General features: G+C 37.2%; 1 protein-coding gene across 10 annotated transcripts in view; it reads left to right on the forward strand.

Moving 5' to 3' along the window:
- The window catches only part of Cdk12 (cyclin dependent kinase 12), a 76706-nt gene that overhangs the window by 10647 nt on the left and 51934 nt on the right, over window positions 1-14125 (forward strand). For all 10 annotated transcript variants that reach the window (XM_013149601.3, XM_063251478.1, XM_013149602.3 and 7 more), the window contains exons 3-5: window positions 9502-9678; window positions 12810-12949; window positions 13222-13392. In XM_013149601.3, coding sequence (XP_013005055.1) covers window positions 9502-9678; window positions 12810-12949; window positions 13222-13392 — 488 coding nt within the window. The remainder of the gene's footprint in view (window positions 1-9501; window positions 9679-12809; window positions 12950-13221; window positions 13393-14125) is intronic.

The following is a 14125-nucleotide window of genomic DNA, read 5'->3' on the forward strand; positions in this document are numbered from 1 at the left end:
TTTCAATGCAGATATCCAGACATTTGTGATATTTGGCATGTCTGTCTTTCCTACATAATCACAACATTTTCATGATTCTGAAAAATTGAATATCAGTTTAATAACTATTAATAGTGAAAGCAATAATATATTATTTAATATTTTAATAATAATAATATATTATTAATAGTCAAATATACTATTTAAGAGCCACAGCAGTCTCCAAAATGTTTTCTGTTCTTTTTGAAATGAGATCTCGCTGTGTTGCCTATCTGGCCTTGACACACTGCCACACCTTCCAGGTATGTCGGATTGTAAACAAACCCAGATAGGTCCATGCCTGGCTTTCCAAAATGTTGATTTTGGAACACTGAGCTGTAACCCCATCCCCTTTTTTATTTTTTATATCTGGGTTCTTTGTTGTTTATCCAGAGTTCAAACTGTATTTTGAAAATCATTGCTTTAGGGCTGGGGATTTAGTTCAGGAGCGTAAGTGCCTGCTTTGCAAGTGCATCATCATGAGTTCAATCCCCAGTACCAAAAAAGAAAGAAAGAAAAGAAAATCATTGCTTTAAAACGTTTTTAAATTATCTAATAGAAAAAAACAATATATTTTAATTATCCTATGAAAAGAAAAGGAACAATATGTAGAATATTTGCTAGTGAAAACATAATTCAGAATTAGAAGATTAGAAAATCTTTAATTTTAATGAGTCTTAAATTTTAAAAACTGATTATTATGAAGGATGAATCTGATTTTATGCAAGACAAGAATGGGAAAGCATTTAATGCATTAGCAGGTCTAGATAGGTAAGACAGCTAAACATTCATTAACAGTAGCATAAGTCATGGCAGTGTTTGTGTTGAGATCTTGCCCTTCTATTTTGTGGGAATGGGTTACATTTGCTGCAACAGACTTTTCCTTAGAAGCATGAACCAGCTGGGTATGGTGGTACACTCCTGTAATCCCAGCACTTAGGAGGCTTAGGCAGGAGAATTGTCATAAATTTGAGGCCATTCTGGGCTACATAGTGAGTTCAAGGCCAACTGGAACTGCGTAAGGAGACTGTCTCAACAAACAAAGGACTGGTACTTTGTAGGTGACATCAGTAATTTGAATGATAGTTCATTTTAACCCTGAGGTCTGTGTTCTTGTAAAAGATACAAGTGCGGTAATTGGAAGGAAAGAGATGTGTTTTGCTTATGATGCTGGGATTGAACACAGGGCATGGTATTTGCAAGGCAAACTCTTTATTGCTGAGCTGCATCCTACCCCCTCCTTTTTTTAAGTCCTGAAGATAGAACCCAAGGGTATCATACCACTGAACTATATCTCCAGCTTTTTTGTTTTTTAACTTGAACCAGGATCGTGCTAAGGTACTCTGACTGGCTTAACTTTGTGATCCTCCTGCCAATTTCCAAAGTAACTAGAAATATAGGAATGCAGCATCACATCCAGATGTAGAATGCTTTAAAAGAATGGCATGAGATCTGGGAAGATAGCTCGGCCTTAGGGCATCTATTTAGCATGCATAAGTTTCCATTCCCACCAGAAGAGGAAGGCAGGCAGGCTGGCAGGCAGGCAGGCCAACCAACAAACCGTAGTTGGCTGATTGTATTTTGTTTTGTTTTGGTTTGGTTTTTTGGTGCCAGGAATCAAACTCACCACCTCTCGCTTGCCAGAGAAGTGCTTACACTGCTGAGCTAAATCCTCTGGCCTGCCAGTCTGATTTTAAAGAACAGTCCCAAATACAGTGTTCTTTCAATAATAGTAGGTGCTTATGAGTTGTGCTACTTCATAACAACTACAAAAAAAAGAAAAAGACTTTCTATGTAGAAAAATGTAGTTAAGGTACATAATATACTCTTCTGCTGTACTAGGAATTAAACCCAGAGCCTTCACATTGAGTATAATACATACCTAGCCCTTTTTTATTTTAGGGAAGGGTTGTTGTCCTATCCCCCCACCTTGCCCTGCAAAAAAGTCTCTGTAGCCAGATGAGATGAACATGTGTAATCCCAGCACTGGGAATGCTAAGGCAAGAGAATTGCCTGAAGTTTGAGGCCAGACTGTACTACATAGTGAATTCAAGGACATTTGAAATACTTGAGAAGTGAGACTCTTCTCAAAAAAAAAAAAAAAAAAAGAAGACAAGATCTGTCCGAGTTAGCCAGGGTAGGCTAGGATTTGTGATCTTCCTGTCTCAGCATTCTAGAATGCTGGAGTCACAGCTCATGCCTGGCTTTTATGCAATTTTTGTTGGAAAAAGAGATAAAAGAAGGGCCGAGGATTTAGCTCAGTGACACAAGCACCTGCCTGGCAAGTGCAAGGTCATGGGTTCAGTGCCTGGTACAAAAAAAAAAAAAAAAAAAGTATGAGGAGAAAAAGGAGACCCTACTCCATTATCTACTTGCAGAACTGCATTTGGCTTCCATTGTGGCTAGAATATCAGGGTGGCTAAGAATCTTGATTCCAAAATATTTACTCACTTAACCCATTCTGCATGTAACTACTGGACATAATCATGTGCCAGAGTGGAGTGTAGATATCTTTTGTGTATATATGGTATTGGGGATTGAACAGTGGAGGCCTTCTCATGAACTGCATTCCGAGACCTTTTTATATTAAGACAGTCTCCTTAAGTTGCCTTTGCTGAGTTTAAATTTGTCATTCTCCTGCCTCAGCCTCCCAGAGTGCTGCACCATCATGCCCAGTTCAGAGTATAGATATCTAGATGGAATGATTTTGGCAATGGAAGGCACAGAAGCATCTGTCTTCCAGAATGAGGAGGGACTACACTGATCATTCAGTGTGGATATGTGTGGGTGCTATCTTTGTTTATGAGCCATGGGTGATAGTGTACACCTATAATCTGAACTCTGAGAGGCCGAGGCAGGAGGATCATAAATTGAAAGCCAGCCCAGGCAAGGTAACAAGGTCCTCTTTCTTTTTTTTTTTTTTTTTTACAAGGTCCTCTTTCAAAGTTTAAAAAACAAAAATTTAAGAAGAAGATGGAGGTTATAGCTCAGAACCAAGGCCTGGGTTTAATCCCCAGTACTACAAAACTTTCTTTAAAAAAAAAAAAAATCACCTCATGTTTGCTTGCTGTTTGGCTGTAGGACCAGCTTCCAGGAGGCTAGGACAGAATGATTACAAGTTGGGGAGCAAGGTGTGATGATTTTTATCAGATTTTTTCATAAACAAATTGTTAAAAGTAGAAGGGAAATGAAAATTTCTTCCATTATCAATTTCAATTTTAAAGTGATTTTTTTCTTTTTCTTCATTTTACTTTTTGATTCTACTATTTCTGTGTATCAGCTCCTCCTGTCTTTGAAATAAAAAGTAATCATTATGTAAAGAACCTTTGCTGAGGACCAGGAATATAGTTCAGTGGCACACCTGCCTGGTGAGCATAAGGTCATGAGTTTGATTCCTAGTACCAAAAAAAAACCTTTGCTGAAAGACATCTGAGAGTTGAGTGTGGTGGCGCATGCCTATAATTCCAGCACTCCAGAGCCTGAGGGAAGAGAATCATCACAGGTTTGAGACTAACCTGTACTACATAGAGAGTTCAGGGCCAGCCTAAACTATAAAGTGAAACCCTGTTTCAAAAGATTCAAAAAAAGAAAGGAGAGAGTTACATAGGGACCTGACTGTGTCTCTTTCTATTTTATCCTTTTTATTGCCTAACGTACCTTGGATGAAGAACACAATGCAATCAGTAATTATTGGTTATTTGAATAAATGAGTAAATAAAACTTCTGAAGGAGCTTAGGTCAGGGTTCCTTGAAATGATAGTGGACATGTAGTTAAGAAAATGGTTGGCATAAATGACATTCAGCTTATGTTAGAGCATTTATTTTCTTCAGTTAGAGTACTTTTGGGAAAAGAATGAAATTTAACCTTGATTTATTTTGTGTAGGAGTATATCAACCCAGGTGTCAAATCAGACATCAACTTAGTTGATAGTATTTCAAAGCCCTTTTTCATTTGTGGTCTACAATGCTTGAATTTCTGCAAGCAAAGGCTGCCAAACCATCCACCTTTATTCCATTCGTGAAATGGCTGTCAATAGAAATCTTCCTGGTCTAAGGAGATCATCTTTGTACTTGCCTTAGCTATTTTAATTAATCATGTGTTTTTGTTTTTGTTTTATTTTTTAATTGTTTGTGGTATTGAGGACTAAACCCAGAACTGTTGCCCTTTATCCCAAGCTCTTTTTCATTTTGAGACAGAGTCTCACTGAGTTGCCCAAACTGAGCTCTTCCAAACCTCCCAGAGTGCTGAGATTATAGACATATGCCACCAACCTTTTCTCTGGAATGTGATGGCACATGCCACTTGTAATCCTGGCTCTTAGGAGGCTAAGCAATAGGATCCCTGTGAGTTTGAGGCCAGCCTGAACTACATAGTAAGACTGTCTCCAAAAAAATCTTTTTCCTTGCCCTATGTTTCTAATAGCCTTTTTATTTTAGGTTTTGTTTTGTTTTTTGAGGCCAGGTCTCATTGTGTAGTTTAGGCTGGCCTTATACTCAGGGTGCATTTTGGATTGACCTTGAGCTTGTAGGGATCCTTTTGTTTCAGCCTTCAAAGCACACCTGACTATGAGCTTTTTTTTGGTGGTGGGAAGGGAGTACTGGGAATCGGACTCTTGACATACTTGCCAGGCAGACGCTGCTGTATATTCATGGTTTTTCTGTTGTTGTTGTTGTTTTTTTAATCTGCAGTTTGTCAGACTATATTGGAATTTATGTTCTCTTTTTTTTTAAATTTTTGAGACAGGGTCTTGCTGTGCAGTCCAGGCTGGCCTCAAACTCAAAATAATCCTCCTGTCTGCCTCCCAAGTGCTGGGATCACAGTTGTACATCACCATGCCTGAATGTATTTTTCTTTCTTTCTTTCTTTCTTTTTTTGTTGAAGGAATTGAACTCAGAACCTTGCACTTGCCAGGCAGGCCCTTGTGCTGCTAGGCTATATCCCTGGCCCCTGACTGTATTATTCTTATAAGTAGAGTCTCTAAAAATATAAGCTCTCTGTAGAAAATTAAGAATCTATAAGAGCGTTCAAATTTGATTTCGTACTTTGCTAGAGCCATGCTTAGTTTTCCAGTTTGGGGGGGGGGGTGTAGGAAGTAGAGTATTGAAAACTGAACCCAGGGCCTTCACACTGTTTTAAAACATGGTCTCACTAAGTTGTGCAGGCGGATGTGGAACTTGATATACCCCTGCCTCAGCCTCCCAAGAGCTTGGACTAAAGGCAGAGACTTTCATCTCTAATTTTTAATACAAGTTTGTAAAAATCAATGAAATAACTTTTAAAACTACTTCCAGGATAAGGAGAAGCATGATCATATTTAAAGTAATTTATACTATTAAAGCTTGAAAATGGGGCTGGGGAGTAACTCATTGCTACAGTGCTTGGCTAGCATATAAGGCTGGGGGTTTCCTCCCCAACAACTTTAATCAAACAAACTCTTGAAAGTTATGCATTGAGAAATTGTTTCATTTTAAATGGTGAATATATATAAATTCTGTGTTTTATAGTTAAAAACTTAAGGTAAGTGTTTACCTTGTACCTACAGATGAATCCCATTTTCTTAACTTCCATGACACTAAAATTTGGACAGGACTCTGGCAACCTTTTTAAAAAATACACAAGTATTAGTATGTAGCCTAATTACTACATGTGAGCCTGTATATAGGTGTAAATGGGAAACCAGGACTGCCGATGCTGATAAGGTGTACATCACCTTTTCCTGGTACTGAATCTTCAAGTAGTGACTGACATGTATCTTCTTCTTTAAGTTAGACCCTGTATCTGTCGCATCGTGGTCACTGTATAAAGCTACTTGATCCTTAGTGCCTTACACTAAAGAATAATGGCAATATTGTTAAACATTATATAGTTTTAAGGGTCATCATAAATTTTCAAGGTTTCTCACACATTGGAATTTGATGAAATAGGATTTGACCTGTACTGAAATTGTGTTCCCTTGACTTGTATATATCCTATCAAATACTTCTTTCTTCTTGAAATAAATATGCAATAAATTTGTAGTTTTCAAAAGGAATATATGAAGTAAACTTTGGGGAAAACAAACCTTAAATATAAGACAGATTGAACCTAACTTGAATAGCATTCATGAGGCATTTTGGATACTTGAATTTTTCTTTTTCTTCTAGTGAAGCAGAATCAAGAAAATGTATTGCTGAATCATGAGGCATTAGGTTTACAAAGAATATTCTAACATTTGAGAAATTAAGAATTTTTCTTCCCTAAATATCTTTTAAAAGCCTATATTGCATCCTGACTCTTTAAGAGTTTTCTAGTAATAGACTTTGTTGTGGGTTAGAAAAATGTGAGTCCAAATTACGATGTTCATCTCTACCAGTAATTTGGTAGGAAGTTTTAGGTGATCACTGTATCCTCCATTCTGGTTATTGCCAGATTATTGCCATTCTGGTTAATGTGGTACAAGCTAACCTAGATTCTGTTGTTCTGTCTGATTTACAAGGGATTTATTTATTTATTTATTTAGGTACTGGGGCCCGAACCCATGACCTTACAGGCCATGAACCCATGACCAGGCAGGTGCTTGTGCCACTGAGCTAAATCCCCGACCCCTTTTAAAAGGGTTTTAAATGATAGAAATGGGGCCAGGGATTTAGATTAGCAGTGGAAGCACCTCCCTGGTAAGCACTGGGTCATGAGTTTGATCTCTGGTACAAAAAATAAAAAAAAAGATTAAAACTAGTAAAAAGTACATAGCTCTTGAGACTGTGTTCTTATATTTTGAATAAATGAGATCTCTTATAGAAAAAAATTAGAATTTCACACACAAAGGGCAGAAGTATACTTTAAAAAGAAAGATATGTTGCAAGGAATGGATCTGTTCCTTATTTTAGAAAGTATTAAAGCGTCTATTTTCTCATTACCAGCTATCAAAAAAAAACTGCGGAGGAGTACATAGGATTCTGAGATCCTTTCAACCTTCTGATAATGGAAGAACTTATTTGTAGGCATGAACTAGTAGTCCTGTACTGTAGGTGTCTGTCTTTTCTGAGGATGTACATGTTATATCCTCATAAATAAATTGCTATGGTTAAAAAAGAAAAAAAAAAAAAACTAGATCCAAAAATTGACCTTTTAAATTCTATCCCTGGAAAGCTATCCTTTATTTTTTTGTTGTTTTTTGTTTTTTGCACTACTATAATGTGATGGTTATCACAGGAGGCACCAGCTGCTTTAATAAATCTGAAATAGGTGCTGGACTCTTTCTCCTTAGATTTTTAGATTATAATTTACCTATTTTGTCTGGTCAGAGATAATTTTACTTTTAAAAAAGTAGAATAATTTAATACAAATATGCAGTGATTGAAATATACAGTGAATGTTTAAATTTTTAAAAAATTTATTACACTTACAGGATTGAAAGAACAACTATTATAAAGATAACAAAATATACTGTGATACCTATTACTGTTATCCTGGTAACCTGCTGTGAAGTTCTGTACCAATTTCACTGTACGATCTTAGTTGGCTTTATTCTGACTTGTTCTGTTGTATACTTTCAAAATAAAAATTAAAAAAAAAATTTTATTACACTAAAAGACACATTGCTATTTATCCCCCTCAAAGTATTCCCTCCTGTTTGAATATGCTTATCCCATTGTTCTTGGCCACTTTCTAAAGCAGATCCAGACATTCTCTTCCATGAAAATTTCTTTTTTTTTTTTTTGTCTTTTTCCTTTTTATTGGTACCGGGGATCGAACTCACGACTGCCTGCTTGCAAGGCAGGCGCTTATGCCACTGAGCTAAATCCCCAGCCCCTCCATGAAAATTTCTATGAGTTGTGATAAAAAATTTGGTGAATGCTGCCTGCTACAGAAAGGCGGGCTTATAAAAGCACTGCAGTGTCTTTATCTTCTTATTCACTAGATCAGGCACCAGTGACTTAACTCTTTCCCTAGAGTCAAAATGAAAAGTTGGAATTGATTCAGGACTTTGGGGCAGTCACAACACCATGTGAAAGACACAGAAGAGGACTTCCAGAACTGCTTCAGAAATTGCAAAAATGATTGGATAAGTGTGTTTGAAGCGTGTGTGTTTTGGGGGAATGTTTGGTGGGAGGATAGATGACAACATGTCTTTAGTATAATAATTTTCTTTCTTTGTTTTTATTCTTTGTTTTTTTGAGACAGGGTCTTGCTAGGTAATTCAGGCTAGCTTTAAATTTACTATGTATCCCAGGGTGACCTCAGATTGGAAGTGACCCTCTTGCTTCAGCCTCCCAAGTGCTGGGATTATAGGTGTTTGCCACTACACCTTGCACTGTACTGTAGTAAAGTTTTAAACATTCACTGTAGGGTCTGGGGATTTAGCTCAGTAAAAATGAAAAAGACCCCCCCCAAAAAAATTAAATAAATAAATAAAAATATACATTCACTGTATACTTGCATCACATTTCATATATTTTTCACTAGTTTTTGATTTCTATTTTAGCTATGTTTTGTGTGTGTGTGTGTGTGTGTGTGTGTGTGTGTGTGTGTGTATGTGGCACTGAGGATTGAACTCAGGGCCTTTGCACTGGGTTATAGTCCCAGCCCATTATATTTTTTATTTTGAGACAGAGATCAATAAGTTGCATAGGCTGGAGTCAGACTTGGGATCCTTTTGCCTCAGCCTCCTAAGCAGGTGGGGTTACAGGCATGAAGCTGTAAAAGCATCACAAGTTGGAACCCAGTCTGGAAACTAGTGAACCTTTATCTCAAAAGTTTCTTTTTCTGCCAGGTATGGTGGCACACACCTGTAATTTCAGTACTTGGGAACTTGAGGCAGAGGATCCTTGTGAGTTCCAGGCCAGCCTGGGCTGTATAGTGAGTTCAAGGCTAGCCTGTACTATGTAGTGAGACCCTGTCTCAAAGCAAAAGTTCTTTTTCCCCACATATTCAGTAATACAGTAGTGCTAAATTGTTTAGCTCTTGTTTGTTACTTAAGTCTTTATTGGCTACAGTACAGAGTCAGTGCTGGGTGTGGTCACGAACACCTTTAATTCCTGTATTTTTGAGGCTGAGGCAGGAAGATTACTGTGAATTTGAGGCCTGCCTGAAATACATAGCACGACTGTCTCAAACAAACAAGGGCTACAGATTTAGCTCAGTAGCTCTCAGTAAGTATGAGGTTAAGATCCCCAGTACCAAACAAACAAATAAACAATAACAACACTATAAAATAGGGTCGGTAAATTCCAAAAATTACTTCCTGTGTTTCATTTTATCTCAATAAAGTCCAAGTAAAATTTTAGGAAAGACATTAAAAGTTTGATAAAAGAATAATGTGTAATATCCCAATTTTTAAATTTTCTTTTTTTGTTACACTTTTTCCCTTAAAATCTTTGTTATCCTTTAATATCTGTACGTTATAATCTTCCTTGTAAAGTTGTGTTTGCATATCCTTTAAGTAATTACAATGAAAAAAAAAAGTAATTACAATGTCTTTTCTTCTCTTCACCTCTATTTAGTCCAAAAGAAACTCTTCCTTCAAAACCTGTAAAGAAAGAGAAGGAACAGAGGACACGCCATTTACTCACAGACCTTCCTCTTCCTCCTGAGCTCCCTGGTGGGGACCCATCTCCCCCAGACTCTCCAGAGCCAAAGGCAATTACACCACCTCAGCAACCATTTAAAAAGAGACCAAAGTGAGTTTTGAAGAGATTTTTTTTTTATTGAAAAATATCAATTCGGGCTGGGGACTTAGCGCAGCGGCATAAACACCTACTTTGCAAGCAGGTGGTCATGAGTTTGATCCCTGGTACCTATTAAAAAAAAAAAAAGTTTAAAAAAAAAAAGAAAAATATCAATTTGGTGGAATGTCTCTCCATTTGGATTTATCTGTTGTTTTTTTTGCCAAGAGATCTATTGTTAATTATAGCTTTTCCCCTTTTGGGACTAACTCTCACATGTTTCTTCTGCAGTCTATACCAGTAAAGTCATACAAGTTTGATCCTCAAGTATGTTTTTTATTTTTATGGCCAAAAGTCTATCAATTTCTATTCTTCTGTGCCTGTAATACTTAGTTAGTTATGGTTTTGTTTTGTTTTTTAAAAAGTTGAATATTTGTTTTTTATTGTGCTGCAAAGCTGTTCCTTCACTGTATTAAAAACAGTCCCAGCCAACGCAGTCTATTAAAAGTTAAGAAAAGTTCTTCATCTGACACTATGCAGCTGACACAAATGCTTCTCCACCCCTAGTTATTTCCAAGGGGAAGATCATTCAAGTATTTCCACCCAAATCCAGGGAGAAATGTAAGCAAGAAGCAGTTTTTTGTTTTGCTTTGTTTTGGTTTTTTTTGGTACTGGGAATCAAACTCACAATGTTGCACTTGTCAGGCAGGTGCTGTGCCACTGAGCTATATATCCCTGTCCTGCAAGTTACAATATTATGTAAGGTTTATAACTATGTTGTCCTTGAATTACATAATTTTTATAACTAGTTTTTACCAGATAATTTAATGAATTCTGAGTATCAAAACGTACAGCCTAGTCTGAAAATCATAAAGTGAAGCCAGGTGTGGTGGCACACACCTGTAATTCCAGCATATGGGAGGCTGAGGAGAGTCACCATGAGTTCAAAGCCAGGCTGTGCTACATAGTGAGTTCAAGACCAGCTCTCACTACACAGTGAGACTTTGTCAATAAAAATCAAAGTCATAAGGTATGTATAAAAATATGTGCAATGTGTTTATTTGCAGTCACTAGAGGGTTAAGGGGTATTTTCATCCAGCCAGTGTTAAGCATGATTTCCTTTTCCATTGGTATAGTACTGCTAAAAGTTGTTTCCTCAAGGGGCCTGGGGATTTAGCTCAGCAGCATAAGCACCTGCCTTGCAAGCACAGGGTTGTAAGTTCAATCCCCAGTACCAAAAAAAAAGTTTGTTTTCTAAAGTTTTAATGTCCACCACTAATTGCAGACAGCTGTGCTGGATGAAGTCACTTTTTGTGCTACTTTATTCCTCAGTTGATTTCATCCGTGTTTCATAGGCTTTTTTACTTTATGAGCTCATGTAGTTCTTTTGTTTTTTGTTTTTTGGGTTTTTGTTTGTTTTTTCTGTTTTTGAGACAAGATCTCACTGTGTAGTTCAGCTGGCCTTGAGCTCACTTTATAGCCCCAGCTGGTCTCCAATTTTCAACAATCCTCCTGCCTCAGCCTCCCAAGTGCTAGAATTATAGGCATGAACTCATATAGTTCTGAAGTGTCACTCACTGCCATCTTGATGGGCTAGCCATCTTCATAACAAGATTGATTGTATTGAAAAGCAAGTGCTTCATTAATTTCAGTTACTTCTCCTGACAGGAAAATAAAATTCAGTGGCAGCTTTAACACTTTGCAAAGCACCAAACACTTCATGGTGTTTTAAGTTTGTTGTAACTTCAGGTAGACTACAGTAAACATCACCCAGAGCTTCCAGTCCAAAGCTGCTGATTGCTAGTGTTCCACTACCACTTTCTATTGTTGTCCATGTGTGTTTTTCTGTGAATTTATACACTGTGAGCAGTGCTGGCCTGTCACATCAGGAAGGCTGCATAGGGCACCAAAACTGTGTGTAGGCTGCAGGCTGTGGTGCCCACGCCCCCACTTGGAACGGCATAATTGCAGCTTTATTTTTATTTTATTTTATTTTTTGAGACAGGATCTTGCTGTGTAGCCTAAGATGACCTCGAACTCAGCAGTTCTCTTGCATCAGCCTCCCAAATGCTAGGATCATAGGCATGAGCCACTGTGCTTAGTGCTATGTTTTTAGAAAAGCAACAAATCCCAAATCCAAATATAGTGAAATCTTTTAACTCTTTATACTGAGAATACTAAAAGAAGGAAAACTCCTTTCATTTAAGATATGTCAATCAAGGGCTGGGAAAATGGCTCATTGGGAAAAGGCTCAGTGCCTGCCTTGCAAATGTGAGGTCCTGAATTCAATTCCTAGTGCTAAAAAAATCATATGTCAATCATGTATGTACACATAACTGAAAAATTAATAAATGGGACTTTTTTTTCCCCTAAAGCATATAAATTGGTATGCTATATAGTATAAACTGGGTCTGGTCCAATTTTTATTTTTTTATTTTAAAAATCACTTTTTTTTATATATTAATGTTTAATAGAAATGAGAAAAAAACCTATGAACGACAATTTCCCATGGCTAGCCAAGGTAATAGTAGGGACACTGACAGAGTATCTCTATATTTGCCGATCAGACTTTTAGTATTCCTTGAGGTTTTTTGAGATAGAGTCTTCCTATGTAATTCAAGCTGGCCTTGAACTCTGTGTGGCCCAAATTGACCTTGAACTTGGGGCAGTCTTCTGCTTCAGTCTCCCAAGTGCTGGGATAAGAAGTATACAGCACCTGCTAAACTCTTAATGTTCCTCTGTTAATAATAAAAAATAGTTACCATTTAACTGAGCGTGTGTTCCTGCCAAAAATACATTTTTTTATTTTCATGATAAGCCTTGAATGTAGGGATTTTTTTTCCTGTTAGAGCTGTAGCCAGTACTCAAGAAAAGTCAAGAAAGTAAGCAGTAAATTTATTGTTCAATCTGTTTTAGCCACTGAGAAACTGTTTATTTTATAATTTTTGCCTTTTCAATAATATTAATAGAAAATACAAGAACTAGTGAAGTCATCATTTAAAAACCTTTTTTTGGGGCCGAGAGTTTAGCGCTCTGGCACAAGCACCTGTCTTAATAAGCAAGAGGTTGTGAGTTTGAGCTCTGATACCAAAAAAAAGAAAAACAAAAAAAAAAAAACCCTAAAACCTTTCTGTTTTTGTTTTTAGAATTTGTTGTCCTCGCTATGGAGAAAGACGACAAACAGAAACTGACTGGGGGAAACGCTGTGTGGACAAGTTCGACATTATTGGAATTATTGGAGAGGGAACCTATGGTCAGGTGTATAAAGCTAAAGACAAAGATACAGGTAAATAGTTTGCCCAGCCTGGGGTTGAACTTGTGACTGCTGTATGTTAGGGGGGAGGGGAAAACTTGAATATAAAATGAAATGTTTGAATAACTGTTATATTTTTAACCTAACATTTTTAGGTAGGCCTAACCGAATATTCCATGACTAACTCCAAGCCTTAAAAGTAAAGATGGAAAAATAGTTATCAAGAGGAGGGACATGCAATGGGGCTTCACAACATTGACTAAACCATGCTAATTGGTAATAATGGCCTGCATTTGTTCTGACAGGAGAGCTAGTGGCTCTGAAGAAGGTGAGACTAGACAATGAGAAAGAGGGCTTCCCAATCACTGCCATCCGTGAGATCAAGATTCTCCGTCAGCTAATCCACCGAAGTGTTGTCAACATGAAGGAGATTGTCACAGATAAGCAAGATGCACTGGATTTCAAGAAAGACAAAGGTACTAACAAAGGATCATATTTCTATAGGAAAGATCGGGACAATTTTGTTTTCTAAGCTTGTTTGGCTGTGTGAATTTTTAATTTCCAGTACTTGGATTTGAGTCCAGGGCCTTCACACTGAGCTGCATTTCCAGCTCGCTTGCTCATGTGCATATGCTCTCTCTCAATTTTTTTTTTTTTTTTTTAATCTGTACCGGGGATTGAACTCACGACCGCCTGCTTGCAAGGCAGGTACTTATTACCCCTGAGCGAAATCCCCAGCCCACTCTCTCTCAGTTTTTAGACTGCTAAGTTTTCCAGGCTGGGCACAAACTTTTGAACTTCCTGCCCCAACTTCCCCATATGCTGGTATTACAGGTGTGTACCACCATGTGCATCTTCTATGTGAGCTTTTTTTTTTTTTTAATTAAGAAGAAAAAAAAAGCAGAGAAAGGGTACAAGTTATACAGATTTACAGAAAAAAATAAACAGTAGGAAATCACTAGTTAATGGATTACATATTGTCATCTTAGAAATAATTGTTCAAGTCACAAAATTAAAGCTTGTAAAGTGGGCATTCCAACAATGATACTGCAAACAGTTCTGTTCAATGATCCAATAAAACTCAGTGATATCATTTTCTATCTTATACACTTAAATATACATGCAGTTATATCATTTAGAGCACTTTCTTTTCCTCTCTTTTGTACAATGACTATTACACATTTTGGGTTTTATTGCTGTGTGAGCTTT

This window comes from Cavia porcellus, unplaced genomic scaffold, assembly GCF_034190915.1.
Source record: "Cavia porcellus strain 051 isolate PalLab524CR breed Dunkin Hartley unplaced genomic scaffold, mCavPor4.1 scaffold_6, whole genome shotgun sequence".
Lineage (NCBI taxonomy): Eukaryota > Metazoa > Chordata > Mammalia > Rodentia > Caviidae > Cavia > Cavia porcellus.